Source organism: Globicephala melas, chromosome 8 (genome assembly GCF_963455315.2).
Source record: "Globicephala melas chromosome 8, mGloMel1.2, whole genome shotgun sequence".
NCBI lineage: Eukaryota > Metazoa > Chordata > Mammalia > Artiodactyla > Delphinidae > Globicephala > Globicephala melas.
Genome location: NC_083321.1, coordinates 23,053,283 through 23,073,383, shown reverse-complemented (window position 1 = coordinate 23,073,383; position 20,101 = coordinate 23,053,283). Strand labels below are relative to the sequence as shown.

Here is a 20,101-nt window from a genome sequence, read left to right as displayed (position 1 = left end):
GGTCTCTGTACATTCATCTATTTTAATCCTGTGTAATGAAGCCTTAAAATTATATTCCTATATCAAACATCTACTGGGCATTATTCTCTCTTCCTTCTGTACCCTCTCCTATGATGTTTTTGTTTGTTTGTTTGTTTGTTTGTTTTGCGGTTTGCGGGCCTCTCACTGCTGTGGCCTCTCCCCTTGCGGAGCACAGCCTCCGGACACGCAGGCCCAGTGGCCATGGCTCACGGGCCCAGCTGCTCCACGGCATGTGGGATCCTCCCGGACTGGAGCACGAACCCGTGTCTCCTGCATCGGCAGGCGGACTGTCAACCACTGCACCACCAGGGAAGCCCTCCTATGATGTTTTTGAAGAGAATTCTAAGACTTCCTCTATCCATCCTTTTCTCTCCCTGTTTAGACTTCTACCTGTTGGATTCATAGAGCATCTGCCTCTCAAAAGAGCATCTCCCCAGGGTTAGCCTTCCAAACTCCCTCTCCCTTACCCCTGTGGGTTCTCTGGTTAGAAACCTTTGTTATCTCCCCACTGAACAGACTCATGATTCTTTTCTATTTGATTTTTCAAGAACTTTGGATTTTATTTCTCCTCAGTAGGATGGATGTTTTTCCACAAAGCCAAATGAGACTTTAAAACATCTGCATCTCCGGTGTGAAGGACCATCAAGCTCTTGCTTTTCGCTAAGTAAAATATCACATGATTAGTAATAAATAGCACATTGTCCTGTTACTTTTGGGACTCGGCCCAGAGATATGAACACATTAAGTTTAGCATGCCTTTACAGGCTCTCTTTCGAACAAAATAGTACTTGGGATGCGTTTCTATGGATACTGTTTCAGATAAACATTTAAAGAAAGACCTTCCCTCGTTTTCTTTTTTTCTCAGGGCAACAGTATTAGGCAGTTGGCTGTGATACCACTTTACAGAGGAGATGCAATGGCTGTGGGATGGTTCTTGCAGTGATCACTACTGGTGCCCCACCCAGGTCTCCTTGTATCCTTTTACCAACTCAGCTTCTACAGGTGTGCTTTGCTGCTGAGAGCTGGCACCTGCCACCTTCACAGGACTGCCCCTTGGGCATGGGCGCCATTTTGCCCATGTGAAGAGCTAAAAAAAATGCCTAGGTTTTTGTTCTCTCATGCCCACCCCAGGGTTGGCTGTAGCCAGTGACTGATGGGTGTGGAAGTACAAAAGCCCAACTCCTGTTTCTTGAGGTGTAATTTACACTTCCCAGCACCCCACAGGATCAGGCTGAGTCTGGGAGTTCAGTTGAAATCACTCGTGCTGGGTTTTTTCCTCTTTCCTATTTTGCTTCTGCAATTCCCTTACTGGTTGATCCTGAGAGTACTTCCTTTAATAAACCATTTGAACCCAAATGTGGCTCAGGGTCTGGTTTGGGGAGAAACTAAGCTAAGACAGCTCTGCTGTTTTCTTAGCCCTGAGTACCAGAGCCCCTCATGCCTCCCTAGGGCAACACTCCGGGGAGGTGATGAGACCCGAGAGAGGTTGTTATCTCAGCCCTGGGCATAGGGCCCTGTTTGCCTTTCAGCACTCCTGGGACATCTTTGGGAGGATGACTGCAACTAGAAAGGCTGCATCTCATCAGAGGGTCTCCAATCTCATCAGAGGCTCTCCAGCCTCCACAGATATCTCAGGCTCCAGCATCACACCCCCACCCCCACCAGCAGGGCTGTTTTGACCTGAAGGGGTCAGGTGCTCTAAGACAATGGACTTCCCTAAGCTAAACAGTGTAGACGTGGAATCCACCATCCAAGGATTCTCCCTGTTGATTTGGTGCTGTCTGTGGGAAGCCAGGGACCTTTTTACAACCCTGGGGTATAGAACTTCTCACGGGCCTGAATTGTGGGTCTTAGATTTAAGTTGATTTAAAGCAAATAAAGTCGTAGCTTCTTCTCCCCTGACTGGTGCACGAAGATTCATACCCAATATAAAGTAGCTAATGTGACCAGGTCCAGAAGGTCTATAAAAATGGACACAATGATGAAGACGTCAGGGAGTATGTCAGGATAACGTAGAGACATTTTAAGGAAAAGTAGCTTTTTGGTGCACACAAATAATACCACATTTTTTGCCCTCTTGTCAGATCAACTATATTGACTATAAGAAAAGGAAGTTCACACTCTTCATCCCTAATTCAGGGAGTGGACCCACTTTCCCATTCCCCAAATAATCACAAAACTCAGGGAGCAATTCCAGCTGTGGCAAGAAAACATACCTCTTGCTCCATTATATTGCTCTCTACCAGTATATCCCTGTTCACAAACTATCTTCTTATGAATGAGTCTAGAATTTCAGTATGATATACCAGACTTCAAGAAGATTTGTCTTTTCCTTTGGTCTCAAAGCTGTAAGTTCAAATTTGAAGACAACATCTAGAAAAAGCCCCTAAGAACCAAAGAATCCAATCACCGCTTTGCCTTTTGGAAGCCCTGTAAGTCTCTCTGGAGAGAAAGCTGGTGAAGTGCTGCTGGCTGTCCATTTCGTTGATTAATTTTCTTGCACCACCTAGTGTTCTCCTTCGCTTGTTCTTGTCCCACTTCTAAATTGTTTTACTTTAATTATCACTTATACCCTGCTTGCTTTCAGGAATGGTTTGATGTGATTTACAAAACTGCACCTAAAAAAAAGCATACTTTTTTCCTCTAATTTTATATTAATGATATATTTAGGGTAGCCAGAGAGCCACCTGAGCAAAAAACTGAGAGGACTGCTCTGTCTCTTTAACAGGAGCTGGGTTTCAGAGCTGTAAGATTATCTTGAGAGTTCCAGCAAGGGAAAAAGATGTCAACAATATTCATTACCCCATTATCTAGCTGGCAGTGTGAGCTGGGCTGTTAGTCTCAGTCCTTAACATACTCTTGGTATCCACCCATTCTCACTCATCAAAAAGTCAAGGGAATGATTTGTGACAGAATTAAAGTTCTGTTTGGGAAAGGCATTAACTTTCTCATCGGGACTTCCTTCATTCTGGAAACCCAACTTAATCTGAGACCAACACGCAGAGACAACCATTGGACGGGCTCACATCTCTTCCTCACTTCTTCCTATTCAGCTAACATCTGCGTCTGGTGCCTCTGGACCCAATATCTTTTACTTCCCCAAAGGTCTCCCCCGACCAGGAATAATGATACCAACTGGTGATATAAACCCCCACTGAAAACCCTTTTGATCCCTGTCCAGCCCATGGAACCCTGCCGCCCTGATGGCTTCCAGCCTTCCGAAGTTGTGAATGAGGCTGCCCGTGTGAAATTATGCTTGGACTGCACACACTGCTCTTTGTTCATCTGGCAGCAATCTGGAGGCAGAGGCTATTGATCTTAATCAGTATTGTCCTTGGCTTTGGGTACACTGTGTCTTTTGGATACCACTTCTCTAGTATTTGGATGGCCTATTTCATTAGACAGCTGAAACTCCCTGTGCCCAAGAGATGGGTCAGCTTCAAAACATCCTCAGAAAGTTCTGGTCTTTTGGTGGGGGCTGGGATGAATGGGGAGATTGGGATTGACATATATACACTACTATGTATAAAGTCGATAGCTAATGAGAACCTACTGTATAGCACAGGGAACTCTACTCAATGCTCTGAGGGTGACCTAAATGGGAAGGAAATCCAAAAAGAGGGGATATGTGTATACATACGGCTGATTCACTGTGCCGTACAGCAAAAACTAACACAACATTGTAAAGCACAGGGAACTCTACTCAATGCTCTGAGGGTGACCTAAATGGGAAGGAAATCCAAAAAGAGGGGATATGTGTATACATACAGCTGATTCACTGTGCCGTACAGCAAAAACTAACACAACATTGTAAAGCAACTACACTCCAATAAAAATTAATTGAAAAAAACAAAACAAAAACATGAACTTCACACATCCTCATTTGGCAGAGCCGATGAGCAACCTACATAATTATAGAAACTTAGCCGTCTTCTACCTAGCCGATGTGCTCAGTAAGTCCTTTAGGGCTCCCACAAATCTCAGGTTTCTGAGTCAGCTCCTGGGGATGGGGCTGGGGGTGGTGGTGGGTAATAACACTAAACTACCAGGGGAAATGTCCCCCATGGCATTCATGGTTAACTTTTCAAATATAAAATACATCCCAATGAAAATGGCCCAAACAAGGCAATACTATTCTGTTTAGCCTTGGGGATGAAGAGAATGACCTTGCGGAGGAGTCCTGAGCTTCTGAGAACATGTGAGTCCTAAGAGATCCTGCCAACTTAGTAATTCTCACCACCATCACCATTACCAAAGGCTTTTCTAGAAAAAGTTGTCGCTGGGAAATGTATGACATGACCACTCTCCTCTGCACCAGAAAAAGGCTAAGATTGGAATTGTTTTACAGTTCTGCCTAATGAAGGGGGAAAATACGCCAAAGAGCCCTGCCTTATCTCCTCAGTGCCTGGTACCTAACAGACACTCAAAAATGTCTGGCTGGATGAATCTGCAAAGTGGGGAGGATAATAGTACCTACCCCAGGGGGATGTCGTGACAATGAAATGAGACAGTGTTACATAAAGCACAGAGCTTGACCTATATTGAGAATCGTGAGAATAACTACTGCTGTAATTTTTAATACTTGGATACCAATAAGGATGTCTTGTGTTTTGCAGAGAGGAAGCTTTCACCTTCTGAAGCAGGGTGAGGGACAGGTAGTGAACACCCCACAAGGCAGGAGGCTTTAAGGAAAAGTGGGAACTCTGTAGCCTTTGTCAAGGGGCTGGAGTCTCAGGGTCTGTGACAGCAGGGATGTTTGTTTCCGTCAGAAGTTAATTCTGCTTTGCTCTCAAGTTCTTCTACTCTGCATCTTCCTCCCACTTCCCTGCATGGGCATACCGTCCATCCCAGCTCTAATGGGTTACCTCTTAACCCAAAACCAAAATAAAATCCACCCCCTGCATTAGGTCCTGCCTCAGTGACCACGTCTGCCAAAGCAAAAGACAAGGGGGCCCCAACAAGGAGCAGGCAAAGTCTTAGTAAAACAATGGTGGACGTGGCCCATTCCACACTCATGGGCGCTCCACCCCAAACTCTTGGAGACAGTCAGGCTGGAGAGTTGTTTAGGAGGCCTGACCTGTCCTCTTATTATTTGGCTGGAATGCCATCCATAACTAAAACAATTACTGACTAGCAAAATGCATCCCTTATATACCAACCCCAATCATCTTACTCTGAATGAGAAGAGGCAATGCCTTGGTTAAGAGGCCCACAGGCGCATGGAGCCCAGCAGAGTTAACACTAAAATGTCACTGGGTCTATGTAGACTCAGAATTACCAAGAAGGAATGATCCAAATGAAAAGGAAAATTTCCCCTAAATTATAAAAGCAAACAAACAAATACCTTGATAACTATACAAGGGCAGCTTCTACTGTGTTCAGTGACCTCTTTGGCTTTCCAGATCTAAATCCAAATGAGACAGCATCCCTCTAAACATGCTAAGAAGGATGGCAGAGATTCACCTCCATGTTAGGGAGGGAGAGGAGGTGGGAGGCTCAGGTATAGGGGATGTGTAAGAAGTAAGCCGTCCACTAGCTCGTCATCTTTCCGGGCTCCTCCACTCTCTGAAGGCTCTGGGTTACCAAGTGCTGGTGGGTAACAACTACAGATTCCCCAGGACTGTTTCCCTTGGGGTTATCCCTATACCCCTCATACCTTCTCAGGGCAGACTGTGTATTCTCTTTTCTACCCTGTTACTCTAATAAAATATGTAAGGGATGCTCTGGAGGTTTCCTGCATAACCACAGGGGACTGACATACAGCCCACCCCATGTTAAATGAGTGACCATTAAAAAGTCCCATGAGAAAAAAAGGAGGCTGACTAGATAACCTGATGCTTGGGGCAACCTGCTCTGGAGTTTCCCAATCTAGTTCCCCCTGACATTACTCCACTTATCACCTCTAACAGGCCCTTCCTGGCTGTTCTGGCTACAAAGACTCCCCACCCATCATGGCAACGTGCATGTCTTCTCCTGGGATCCAGGGTTCCTTTATGACAATGGCACTGGCAGTATCTACTTGTCCTTTAAAACCCGATCTTTCTTGCCTGGATACTGGTGTAATGGTAGCAATACTTAGCGTCTGGCAATGATTCAGGAGGAAGAGTTCACAGAGAAAACTTAGAAAGTCTTGTGAGAATTTTCTTAAACCCTAAGAAAGGTTTGTCATGATCATCTAGTTTGTAGAAACTAGTGCTGTTACCCTAACCCCTTGTCTAGAGAATCCCTGCTTTCTGCCAAACCTTGAAATGGCCACATGGGGCCAAAAGTAGTAATAAGAATAACTGCTTCTATTATTCAATATAATAACATCAATATCAATATATAAGTGCCTTACCTGGATCATCTCATTCCATCCCTGCCATCACCCCTAAGAAGAATTAGATAATATTTTCCTGGAATTTATAAGTGGCGAAACTGAGGCTCATAGGAGATGAATGATCTGCTCGAGATCTACTGGGCTGGTTAATTGCAGGCTTAGAACCAAACCAAAGTCTTTCTGACCAGAGTCCAAGCTCTTCACCCAGGATTGCATCATCTCACTGTGAACAAAGGTGTACCTGTCTTCCACATGTTAGGGATGAAATAGGCCTTTAGAACTGTAAAAAAAGCCAGTGAAATAATTCCATTTTTACCATACCTCCCCTAAGAGATCTTACAAGAATTTGCATGAATTCCAGGTAACCTGAGGCACATTATTTATCTGTGATGCGAGAGGCAATCGTGACCCACTAGGGGTCTCAGTACATCCTCGCTGCATCCGTGTTAACGTCTCCTTGAAAACCCCAAAGTTCCCAATCACTTATTCTGCGGAGAAACGCGGGTTGGCCCTTTGAAGCTGAAGTATAAAGTGTGCCTCTCATCCTGGGCTCTTTTCTTCCCAGTCCTTGGGACAGGCTAGTGGGAAACCTTCTGAGGCTCCAAAACCCCGATGAATCCAGAGACACCATTTTTCTTTAATTGGTGGAAGCCGATCCGTGTTGTTCAAAGGCGCGTCAGAGCCTGCAGCATGAGCATTGTGCCCCAAGATTTAGCCCGTTTCATCACCCTTCATTAGGATGCAGAGGGGAGACCCCGGCACCGTCAACTGGGCCAGAGGAACAAAGGCAACATGGAAACTGGAGCGGGGCAATGAATCCCTCGCTCTCCACTTTTTCAAAACAAGATTCCGACCGTTTACTCAAGAACTTATTTTGTCCTCGTGTTCCATACAAAGAAACAGGAAATTTCAGAGGGAAAGAAAGGGGCCCCAGTTTCTTACACGGTGGCCCAGGGAGGTTGGGGTCACGGAGGGTGCTGGCAGGAGGTTAGCTTGGCCCCAAAGCCGAGGAGGGGCCACTCCCCTCTTTTTGTTCTCAGAGGAGTTCACCTGGGAGCAGGGGAAGGTTGCTGCTCCTTGTAAAACAATTTGAGAAGGCTGGGGTAGCCGTCCTTGAAGTTTGTCCTCGGGGCTCTTGCACCCTCTCCCTAACCGAACAGGGCAAACCTGTGTTGACAGTATCTTATTCTTCATCTACGACAACACAAAACCTGAACGAGACCTCTCCCCTCAGACCCACAGAATTCCTTCTAAAATAAATCCGTTTCCAGCTTGACAAGAATAGATCCTGGCTTCTGACCTGCAAGTTCTGATTCTTAGTTTGAGGACTGGCATTTAAAATGGTTCATCTTGTAAAACCTGGTAAAACCTTTTGGTGGCCATGTTGACAACAGCTCTCCAAAGTTTAAATACGTGTACGCTTTGGACTAACAGTTCAACATCTAGGAATTTGTCTTACAAAAATAGCTCTACATGTGAGCAAAGAAACATGTTAGGCTATTCATTGCAGCTTTCTTCATAATAGTAAAAATATTAAACGTGATATCAAGTCCATATTAAGGGGTGGAGTGATTATATGATTGTATAGACACCCATACAACGGAGTTCTGAGCAGTCATTTCTTTCCCCCATGAGGGAGACCAACAAGGAATGACCTGGAAAAAATATCTATGATATGAGCACGGAAAACAGAAAGTTGAAAAATTGTATGTATACTTTAATCCACTTTTGTTCAAAACAGGGTTTCTCAACCTTGGCACTACTGATCTTTGGGCCAGATAACTCTTTGTGGTGGAGGCTGTCCTGTGTATTGTAGGATGGCAGCATCCCTGGCCTCTACCCACCAAATGTCAGTAGCACTCTCCCCCCTTGCTATTATGACAACCAATAAAGGTTCCAGTTTGCCAAAAGTCCACTGGGGGTGGGAGCAGGGGACAAAATCTCCCCCAGCTGAAAACATATAGACAACCTAGGTTTGCATGTCATAGAAGAAGTTTGGAAGGATACTCACCTAGTTGTTAACAGTGGTTCCCCTTGGAACCGGGATTGGTCAGGGAAAACAATGTTCTCTTTTTATTTTATATACCTCTGTACTGTTTGATTGTTTTTACAAGTACATATTTCTTCTGTAGTTTAGTAGAAAATCTATTTCTATTCCACTCCCACTCACCGACATACACAGACACAAAGAAGATAAAGAGAATAGCTCATATCAAGAGACGGTCAATCGGGACTCTAGAAAAGAGAGACAGGTGGGCTTTACCTGGGAAGGGAAGCCCTCTGGGAGGACTTGATAATGAGACAGGATGGTAACCACAGCTCATCGATCCATCATCTGGAGTCTCATCAAGCCGGGTGGTGAGAATGGTGTCAGAGTGATTGTGAACAACGTGGGAAAATGAGGAATTCTGGCCTCTGGTTTTCAATTTGACCGAGATCAGGGTCTTGCACCCTGTACTTCAAATCCTTCATTTGCTTAAAGGATCATCTACCTTTCCACAAAACCTTTAGGAGAGCAATGCATTAAAGCAGCAACTATGAAGTGGTTCCCCCTCATCAGATTTGGTACTACATAAACAAAAGATGCAATTCTTATTAATACTGGCTTTGGCATTTTTTTTTTTTTTTTTTTTTTGCGGTACGCGGGCCTCTCACTGTTGTGGCCTCTCCCATTGCGGAGCACAGGCTCCGGACGCGCAGGCTCAGCAGCCATGGCTCACGGGCCCAGCTGCTCTGCGGCATGTGGGATCTTCCCGGACCGGGGCACGAACCCATGTCCCCTGCAACGGCAGACGGACTTTCAACCACTGCATCACCAGGGGAGCCCGGCTTTGGCACTCTTAAAGCCATTTTTTAAAAACATATGCCAAGTCCAATCTGGACAATTTAGAATTTGGAGAATCCCAGAATGCTTCAGTTTCTTATTAATTTTGAAAGAATTTCCTCCAGGGAGGTTTGTTCGGTTTTTTGATATACTCATGAGAAAAACAATAAAGTTTTTTTTTCTTTTCATTTTCTAGATGATAGACTGCTCAGGAAAAATGGTTAACATTTGTTCAGAAATTACAAGGTAAACTGCCACAGCCAACTGTGATCATTCCCTCACTGAGTTAGTTGGAATTCATGCTGAATTTCCTAAAAGGAAAAACAGACCTAAATCTTACAGAAAATAATCAAACATTTGGTCCCCTACATTGATGCTAGCAAATGGCATATCAGATATCCACCACCAATATCTTCACCCAGTCACAGCTATAGGGTACTTCGGAAATCACGGTTTTTGAACAACATTTTGTAAAGTAGCTAGGAAGAATTCTCTTGACCATCTGTACTGATGTTTTGAGACGGAAAGTGATTTGAGACCAAAAGTGATTTGAGACAGGTTTTGAACCAAGCTAGGAATCAGTTCATAATGACATATTTTACGTGTTTTTCGTCGTGGTTAATTGTTTTGTTTTGTTTGGTATTTTGCTGGATAGAATAACAATGATGAGAAGTCGGGGTTTTTTGGCTCAAAAGCTACTCATAAATATTTTACTCAAAACTTTTGGACCAATTTCCTTCCCCCCCCTCCACCCCCCCCTCCATGATTTGATCCAGCTTCTTAAAGGCATTTTGACTAATTTGGTGATGTTTTAACTTCACTCCAATTTTACCTTTATTTATCAAAGCTCTAATATCATACAGTTAGTTTACCAAGAATTTAAGCCTTCCTTTTTTGTTCCCCCTCTGCATCTAAAGGGTAGAGCTCAGGATTTGCCATTGTCAAGACTCCAGAATCACTCCATATACAAATTCTTGAAACAAAGGGAAAGCAGCATTTCTCTTCTCTACCTTGCACACAACCCAGTGAACTTAAATGAGGCAGGAACCACAAAGCAGAACATCATTTTCTACGAATCCGGCATAATCACACTCAGGTCAGCTGTGCCGCCCCAAAGCAAGGAGTGCTTTGAGTAGAATGAAATGTACACTCAAGGACACGCTACCGAAACTGGCTTCTGTCTACGTTGTTTGCAAGGCAAGTTCATGAAATTAATTGAAAAAATGCATGAACTTTATAGAATGCTGTCAGACCAGGCCCCTTATATATAGGATGACCCCAAAGTTACCTGTGCACGCTAGTTAGAAGCGATGGTAGCAAACACTGCTGGTGCTCTGTCCTCGGATGCCCTTTACCTTCTCTCCCCCGCCCAGTCTACACTGTTTTACTTCCAATGGCCTGCACCTACCAACTCTTCCACTGCTCAAGGGTTATTGGAACCACTCTGGCACACAGCGTAGAAACTTAAGCATGTCCTGCTCGCCCAAGGCAGCCCTTAGCCAATCACCGATTGCAGTTGGGCTATGAAAGCCCAGCTGCCTTGCATTAAAGCCAGGACACAGTCTGAGATGTACTTCACATTCCAGAGTCCATTGCCTGTTAACAGTAAGGCTGGGATTTTGCCTGAAATCATGACTCTGCTTGGCTTCCTTCCCTCCTGGCCCAGCTTCCCCACTCCCTTACCAGCTTCGCCTGGGGGCATGTCCACACACATCCGCATGTCAGGATTTGCTTCAGGGGAACCCTGCCTAGGTCATTAGCTGCCCTCCTTGGCTTTCCCCACATTTTGATTCTTCTTGTTCTTCCAAACGTCTCATTCCATGTTGACAGCTGCAGTTTGTGGTACCTGTTTTAAGTCTCAAACTTCTGTTAGGACACACACAGGGTCTCGGTTACCAGAGACCCTTGATAGGTGATTCCTAGTCAGAGTGTGTATTTTAAGTTCCTCTCTGCCAATGGCACAGTCCTGGGTACTGCACCACTGGGCTGGATGTCACCTGATGCTGCCGTGGGCAGCGGTCAGCATTTGTACCCTTCCCCAGGGCAATGGATTTGCCCCATCAGATACATGTTCTAGTTTCTCTCCTCTGGCAAAAGTCTGAGTCTAATATCGGAGAAGAGTCATGATCTGCCTTTCAAGAACATGAATTAGAAACTTCTACCTGCTTCTGAGTGAGTTATTCCTTTGTGTTTGTTTCTTCTTATTTCTGCTGTTTGGTTGAACCAGGGTTAATGAGGGCTACTGTAACTGAACAGGACCCTATGGACCCTTCCCGGGACAGACTCCCCCCCCATATCCTCCGCTGTAGCTCCTCTCTGAAGTACCTAGATAATAGTATCTGGTGCACATTTCCTGGGTTGTTTTACAGATGCTAAAACCTCCACCAAGTGGAAGAAATTAACTACTTGATGATCATGGGCATGTAGCTCCCAGACCTACTGGCACCTAAGGACTGATAATGTTTATCCCTCTGACGCCACTCTGTTACCTCACCATCAACTGATCAGAGAATTGTACACGAGCTGATCACATACCCTGTGACCCGCCCTCCCTCACCTGGCCTTTAAAAATGCTTTGCTGAAACCCTTCGGGGACTTCTGGCTTTTCCTAGCCCTAGCTGTCCTGGACTCCTTGTAGGGTGCCCACGATAAATGCCGCACTTTCCTTCACCACAACCCGGTGTCAGTAGATTGGCTTCACTGCACGTGGGCGAGCAGACCCACGTTTGGTTCGGTAATACTACTATGGTTCTGCTTCTGACTTGTGTCTGAGAGTGTGGGTGACTCAATGGGACAGCCAGGATACAGCTCAGGCAGGAGGTGGGACTTGAGTGGTGACAGCAGAAGGGGAGCCGTCCTAGAGAACGATGTGTGGAATTCCATAGCTGGCATGACTCCAAAATTTGGATCCTGGGATGGACAGGGAGTTCAGACTCTGGGCCCCAGGTGGGCGTATGACGGTGGCTTTCTACCGTTGACACTTTCTCACTGTGTTTGAGCTCGGAATGTTATTCAAGGCCACTGAAGGCGTTATCTTTTTGAGAGGTATCTGCAGCAGTTGAGGACAAAACTGGGTGGTTCCAGAGATCCTGACTCAAAGGTAGCCCAGCCCATTGAGTGAGATCCACTCAATGGCAAAGCCCACATTATCCACCATCTTGGAGGGACCACGGTAGACAGCAGGGAACGACGCCCCCGGCAAGCTCCCCAAACCCTCTCCATGCCAGCCCCACGTGACACCTTAACTCCCACTCTGGAGGCAAACTCACGATTTTCACAGCGCTGCCCGGTGTAGCCTGCCAGGCAGGCGCACTTGTAAGATCCGGTGTTGTCAAGAAGGCAACTGCCGTCATGGAAACACGGCGCCGAGGAACAGGCTGTAAGAGAAAAGGCAACTTCTCTCAGGGCCCCGGGCAGTGAGTCTGTTTCTTCAAGCCTCCGGTCTTTCACTTGTTCGTCAGTCTTCCTGCAATTTTTTAACTCCTTTTATCGATATCATGTTACCATTGTTTGAGGTTGCCTAAAACAGCTGCTCATTAATCAAATGCTGCTGATGTTATCTGATGTTTTCCAAGGTCCCAGAAGTATGCTCCAGACACTTAAGAGTCTGAGACAACACACACAGGCGCACCACACAATTAAAGCGGAGGCGGGCTTCACCCCTTCCTGTAGGCGCTCCGTGGGAGACAGCAGCCTTGGGTAATAGATCATCGTTTTTTCCAAGGAAGCTCAGTATCCGGGATACTGGGGGAAAGGAACCGGAAGATGATCTTCATGACACTAGTGAAAGTGCACTCAAGAAGTTTCAGACACGCATTCTGTAAACAGTAGTCCCTTGAGATACTGAGAGTTAAGATCTCAGATAGGGTGGGGAAATGCTACTGGTGTTAAATGATAATTAACCAGATTCTCTACTGCAGAACTTCTCCGAACACTCCACATTCTGAGGTGCCTTGTGAATTTCTAAGAATGTACATAACGTCCCACCTTTCACAGGCTTATCTGACCTGAGAGACTGCATTTTAGAGTGTCCCGGGGACTATTTTTCTACAGAGAACACTTTGGGAAACACTAGTCTGCTTGTTACCCACCAATTCCACATTCATTTACCCTGGTGTAGAAATATATCACTCGGTCAAGTTCAACAAACCCAAATCGAGTGTTTGCTCTGTGTAAGGCACTGGAGGGATACAAAGTTGAACAGGAGCTCCCACTCACCAGATCAGAGCCTTTGGAAGAAGAGTAGGCAGTGACTATAAACTGAAGCATGATTCAGTTAGTGTCAGAAAAGAGAGAAAGTGCTAGAAGACATTCAGAAAAAGGCAAAGCCACAGCCCATCAGAACAAGGGAAAAGGCTTAACAGGGGAGGAGAAATCCGATAGGGCCTCGAAGGGTGGGACTTGATGGGCAGGAGTTGGGAGGTGGGTTTAGTCAGAGGGAGTAACTTGAGCACAGGCGGGACGCTTCGGGTGTTTGAGGAACGGGAAGAGCTCTGACTGTTTGACAATGGAGACCAGAGTTTCCAGAGTTCTCCAGGGGAGGTTGAAGAAGAGACCCCCCTAACTCTCCCCTCAGTCACAGGGTCACAAGCTGGCGAGCCACTGCTGCCCCCAACTGCTGACTGCCATAAACACCCCCAGATGTATCTCAGCCTCAGCTGGTAGGGCGTCACCGAGGGGCAAGGATTCAGCCACAGGCCGACCGCACCACAGCAGCAAAGCTTCTAGAACTCCCAGGCTCTGAGCAGCTGCAGAGGAGACTGACATCCCGGAAGGAGGCAGTCACACAGGAGCAACTGCCTAGAGCTCCTGTGGGACCATTCTCCGCGCGAGGAGGCTGGGGAGGGTGGGCTGTCTGCTGGTCTTGCTGAAAGGACAGGGCGGATGCCACGACTGCCCGCCTCCCTTCCTGAGACTTCTGTATCACACCTTCCATAAGGAAGCTATAATGGTCAATTGCAATTTTTAAAATTCAGTATTAAAATAATAGAACTTCCTTCTCGAGTTTATTTTGTAAAACCTGATGCAATCAAATCTCTGAGGACTGAGCACTTTGTTCATTCTGGCCAAATCCTACTTCCTAAATGAACAGGACAGGAGGTGAAGTCAGACTCAGAGTTACTCATAAAGTATGTGGCATTTCCTATGTTGTTTAAGACTTTGAACACCTATTTGAAAGATGACAAAGGGAGGCTCAGGGCATGCCTGGGGCAAGGCGGCTACTGAGGGCTTCCTCTGTACCAGACACAGTGCTAAGCTCTTCATCTGTTCTGTCTTCCAGCACCTCCTTAACGGAGCAGGATCTAGGGTTATGTCCTTATTCCCTGATTAGGAACATGAGGCCCAGAGAAGTAGAACTTGTCCAAGCCACACGGCTTAATCTGCTAGGGACCAAAGCTAATGCTCTTAACCATGACAGCCCCTAACAGAAGCTCTAGAGCCAAACTGTACAGATCCCTGGTTGCATCCCCAGAGCTGTGCAACAACAGACAAATTACCTGGTCTCTCTGTGCTGCAGCATCTAAACAGGGGAGTTAATAATGCTTAGCTCTGGTCCTAGTGAGCGTTTCTGAAATATCCCTTGCCATTGCTCTCTACCTTCTTTTTTTTTTTTTTTTTTTGGCGGTACGCGGGGCTCTCACTGTTGTGGCCTCTCCCATTGCAGAGCACAGGCTCCGGACGCGCAGGCTCAGCGGCCACAGCTCACGGGCCCAGCCGCTCCGCGGCATGTGGGATCTTCCCGGACCGGGGCACGAACCCGTGTCCCCTGCATCGGCAGGCGGACTCTCAACCGCTGCGCCACCAGGGAAGCTCCTCTCTCTACCTTCTTAATGTGCAGGTTGCTTCTGAGAACCCAGCACGCTGGGTTTTAACAAGGCTGGGCAGGGAGAAGGGGGGTGCACAGAAAGGAACGTTTGTCTGGAGCACAGCCATAAAATGCGCCATTCGTCTCCCTGGCCTTTACCTGTGATCTCCTCAAAGACGGCATGGAAGCCGTCAAAGTTCTTGGAGCCATCTGAGTGGAAGAGGACGTGGAGCGAGGAACCCGAGCTTCGGATGGGAGCCGGCCGCTCGTTGCCACAGAAACGCCTGATGATCTGACTGTCGCTGCTGTCCCCGTCACGGACCTCGACATAGTCATACTGGCACATGTAGTCAAACTCCAGGCTCAACATGACAATCCTGTGGGTGGAGAGGGTGACAGCAGGAAACAGGTGGGCCCCAGATAGTCCTTACACCCCTGGGCAAGTTCAAGGCCAGATGAGAAACAGGTCTCTTGAAGAGTGGTGTCATTGGCCTGATGTGATAGGACAATGGTCCTGGAGGACTTGAGGTCAGATACGTTTCTTTTAATGTGTGTAGGTAGGTATTCTGTGTGCAGGTGTGTGTACGCACACGCCCAGGTGAGGGGAGTCCATTCGGAGAATCTCTGCACACACTGGCTCTTCTTCCAGGAGCACTTCTCCTCCCAGGCTGCGTGGCTGGTTCTTTCCTATCCTCGGGTCTCAGCTTAAATATTCTCTCCTCAAAGAGGCTTCCCTGACAACTCTTTCTAAAGGAGATCCATTGTTTTCTTCATAATGCGTAGCTGCATTTTAATTTCTCATATTTATCTCCTTGACTTTGTGAGTGTGTGCGCATGCCTGTCTCCTCCCCTTGACTGCAAATTCCTCGAGGGTAGAGTGTGACACCTGTCTTATTCCACCACTGTTTGCTTAGTGCCTAACGCAGTGCATGGCGCATAGAGACTAAACAAATATTGCTGAATAGATGACAATGGATACTCTATCGTAATTTTACAACTGGAGAGTGGAAAAGAGTATGTTGTCTTGCAAGACCAAGTAAAGGAAAAAACTCTCTGCACGCTCTTCTGTCTGACGGAAGGATCAGAAGATAATTATTCTCTTGGTAACAATTCTTGCCCCAAAGAGTAGAAAAAGTAGCACCATATCAAAATTTCAGAATTGAAAGAGATCTGATATATCTGTGATACCTTAAAGGGGTCTTAGGTTTGGAAATACTGGGGTGCAGCAGATCAAAAAAGCAGAAGGTAACCTTAAGCTCCCATTTCCAAGAGATAAGAAAAGAGGCAGTCACATCCCAGGGCAAGAGAGGAAAAGACATTTTTTAGAAGATTCCCAAGGGAATGCCTAAGTATCAAGTTCACAAAATGTACGTCTGTTTCTTGCCCCTCACAGTTTGGAGAAGTTAGGCACAGACAGAAGAGCTCAGAACTACAACCTGAAAAGTTGGGACCTGGGCTATTTCTACCACCTTGGGTAAAAACTTCAAGAGCCAGAGTTAGAGAGCAATCAGGATACTCTAAATGCTCTTAAAGGTCTTACTGAAAAAGAAACCCAATCACTGAGTATACTTAGTGTTTATTTTTCAAAGATGTTTATCACAAAATCTTTTGCTAGGGAGTGTACGTCCTGTTAATCATACTTTGTGAAACATGCTGTAGCATGTAAGGATCTGACTTCTCATCCAGATGCCACTACCAACTCACTGTGAGCCTTGAGCAATCACTTCCTTCTCTGGGCTTTGGTATCTTAGTCTAAAAAGGGTAGGAGGGGGGACAAGGCCACCACCCAACAGAGATCACAGCTTTTTCTGAAACTGAAACATGAGACATTGCAACCTGTATTTACATTCATTCATTTGTTCACTTATTCAACACATTTGTGGCAGGTCTGCACTGTGTCAGACGCTGTTCTAGGTGCTGAAAGTACAGCAGTGTTCCAAGTAGACACAGTGCCCGTCCTCATGGAGTTCGGATCTGGGGGACAGACAATAAGCAAGGAAACCAGAAAACAAAGGAATTGTTGGCAATAGAGACAGTGGATGGACTTGAGATTATTTTACAAGTAAGGAAGTAGATTTTGTGATGACCTGGCTGTGGGAGGTGATGGAAAAGGGGGGCATCAGGGAGGACTGCCAGCTTTTGGGCTGAACACTAGGCTTCAGAGTATTTATGTCCTTATTATTATCCCTGGCCAGCAGGTCCAGGTTTGACTGGAAGGAAAGAAATCTACATATTTCCAATACCTAGGGCCCTTTCCCAGGCAGGTGATGCACTTCTCAATCCTTCCACCATTTTGGACTTTTGTATGGCGGGGTTGGGGGAGGGGATTTATTTTGTATCCTGTATCTCCTGAGAATCTCTTCAGAGGCCCCTGAGGGGACCACTGGTCCTGGTCCCTGAGCTGCTGAAAAATTAACATGTGGCATTTAACACCTGCCATTATCATCCTGCCAGACCCAGCCTGGAGCCCATTCAGCAGAACTGTGTGGCCCCTCACTTCCTCCTTGAGTTAACCTTCCTCTGGGAAAGTCCACTTAAAGAAGCTTACTCCTAACCCCAGGACCTGGGGGAGCAAGAAGACCAGCCACTAAGCACAGCTTTGATGAGAAGGATTGAGAAGGGGACCTGATTTGCTGGCTCTTTCCCAAGCGGGTATCGTGTTGCCCCTCCTGAAGGACAGAACACCATGGAGGAGCCAGCTGGCATGTGGTAACCTCCAGGTGCATTGATCCACCCAGAAAACACCTACTGAAAGCCTGTGCCCTAGAAGATTAGAGATTTCCATCACCACCAACCTCCCCACTGGTTAGAAAAGGGAAGAGCTAGGTGGACAATGTCTCTAGATGTCCCAGGGGAGAGTGGGCCACTCTGCTTCCCTAGAGAGGAAGAGCAGAGGTGCTTGCCAGGGGAGAGAAGATACACTGGAAGCAGGGAGCACTTCTTTCAACTTTATTTATGCAACAAGAATCCACCAAGCTGGGAATGTGAATTGGTACAGCCACTATGGAGAACAGTATGGAGGTTCCTTAAAAAACTACAAATAGAACTACCATATGACCCAGCAATCCCACTACTGGGCATATACCCTGAGAAAACCATAATTCAAAAAGAGTCATGTACCAAAATGTTCATTGCAGCTCTATTTACAATAGTCCGGAGATGGAAACAACCTAAGTGCCCATCATCGGATGAATGGATAAAGAAGATGTGGCACATATATACAATGGAATATTACTCAGCCATAAAAAGAAACGAAATTGAGCTATTTGTAATGAGGCGGATAGACCTAGAGTCTGTCATACAGAGTGAAGTAAGTCAGAAAGAGAAAGACAAATACCGTATGCTAACACATATATATGGAATTTAAGAAAAAAAAATGTCATGAAGAACCTAGGGGTAAGACAGGAATAAAGACACAGACCTACTAGAGAACGGACTTGAGGATATGGGGAGGGGGAAGGGTAAGCTGTGACAAAGCGAGAGAGAGGCATGGACATATATACACTACCAAACATAAGGTAGATAGCTAGTGGGAAGCAGCTGCATAGCACAGGGAGATCAGCTTGGTGCTTTGTGACTGCCTGGAGGGGTGGGATAGGGAGGGTGGGAGGGAGGGAGACGCAAGAGGGAAGAGATATGGGAACATATGTATAACTGATTCACTTTGTTATAAAGCAGAAACTAACACACCATTGTAAAGCAATTATACCCCAATAAAGATGTTAAAAAAGAATCCACCAAGCACCTGTGGTGTGTACCGGGTCCTGTTTCAGGCACCTGGATGCAGCAGTGAGGAGGTCTCACAAAACAGGATGCACTCGTGTTATTTATCTATACTTACAATAAACCTGGGTCTATACTTTGGACTGTGGCATAAATGAGTCACATTTGTGAGGACCCCAAAGCTCTATAAGAAGAATCAGCTTATCTTCCACGCATGTGAAATAATCAGTTTATTGGCTGCAGGGGCGGTGGCTGTCTTCTGAGAACAGCAATGAAAGGAGCTGTGATGAGCATGAACCCCAGCCTAGAGGGCAAATCCCTTAAAGGCTAGACCTGTCCTTATTTCTTCCCTTCCCTCCCATAGAGTCTAGTCCAGTACTGAGTGAATAGGAAGGCTTGGTCAGGATCTGGGGGTTGGGGGATAGATTGCTCTCGGTGTCCTGCTGTGTTGGTATTATCCTTGGGTCACTGTCACCTGAGCCTCACTGTCGTCGGGCAGTGAGTGACAAACATCTAATTGACTATAGCTTTACCCAGGCCTTAGCCCACAAAATCACTGAGGGGTAAAGATTCTAATATACATTTTCTGCTTTTAAAAATGAAGTTCTGATGATTAGCCCTTGGTCACTAGGATCCAGGACCTTTGGTCCTGTTACTGTGTTTCATAATTTTACAACTTTGGTCCTGTTACTGTGTTTCGTAATTTTACAACAACAATTCTGACCCCAGCCCCTTACCTTAGCTGGATGATAAACCCAGGTTTGGTGTGAATGGTCCATTCGCAGTGAGCATTCAGGGGGTAGCTCTCCAACAAAATCTGACCCTTCGGGACTCGTAGAACCTGGCCACATCCTAAGAAGAGAAGATTGGGGAATGGAAATTGGAGTCAACAGGAAAGAGATGGTAAAAGGTCGCAAAGCCTCTGAGCTCATCCCACACCCTTGAGAACAGAATGGAGAAGGATATTTCTACTTCTCAGGCACCTGGCAACGTGCTAGGCAATCGGCAGTGAATTGTTAATTCATCTGATCCAGCCAACAGCTTGAGAAGAGAAGTAGTACCATTCCAGTTTTCCAGATGGAAAAATAGATAACCAGAGATTAAATAAATAACTTGTCTAGCTACTAAGTGACAAAGCAGAGATTTAAACCTGTGTCTGGACGTAAAGTCCAAGCCACTCTCTCCCCTGCCTCTCTAAGACGGCCGCATGCCAGCCTGCTGCTGCCACCTTACCAGGCTCAGAAAGCAGGCCCTCCCCGCAGCTCTACATGGGACACTGTGGCCTTTGTCCGGAGTCTAAATCTGCATAAGACCCTTTGGTCTGTGTTCCCTGCACATTCGCTACCCCACAAATATAACCCCAAAGCAACTCCTTCCTGACCCCCCTCCATCCATTTAGAAAATGTAT

At 46.2% G+C, this 20,101-nt stretch overlaps 1 protein-coding gene across 3 annotated transcripts in view; it reads right to left on the bottom strand.

Moving 5' to 3' along the window:
- PAMR1 (peptidase domain containing associated with muscle regeneration 1) overlaps window positions 1-20,101 on the bottom strand; it is a 168,957-nt gene that overhangs the window by 16,557 nt on the left and 132,299 nt on the right. For 2 of the 3 annotated variants that reach the window (XM_030864695.2, XM_030864694.2), the window contains 3 exons: window positions 19,431-19,545; window positions 15,130-15,347; window positions 12,434-12,541 (listed from right to left, as the gene is read on the bottom strand). In XM_030864695.2, the coding sequence (XP_030720555.1) occupies window positions 12,434-12,541; window positions 15,130-15,347; window positions 19,431-19,545 (441 nt within the window). The remainder of the gene's footprint in view (window positions 1-12,433; window positions 12,542-15,129; window positions 15,348-19,430; window positions 19,546-20,101) is intronic. The other variant, XM_060303360.1, reaches the window with a different exon arrangement.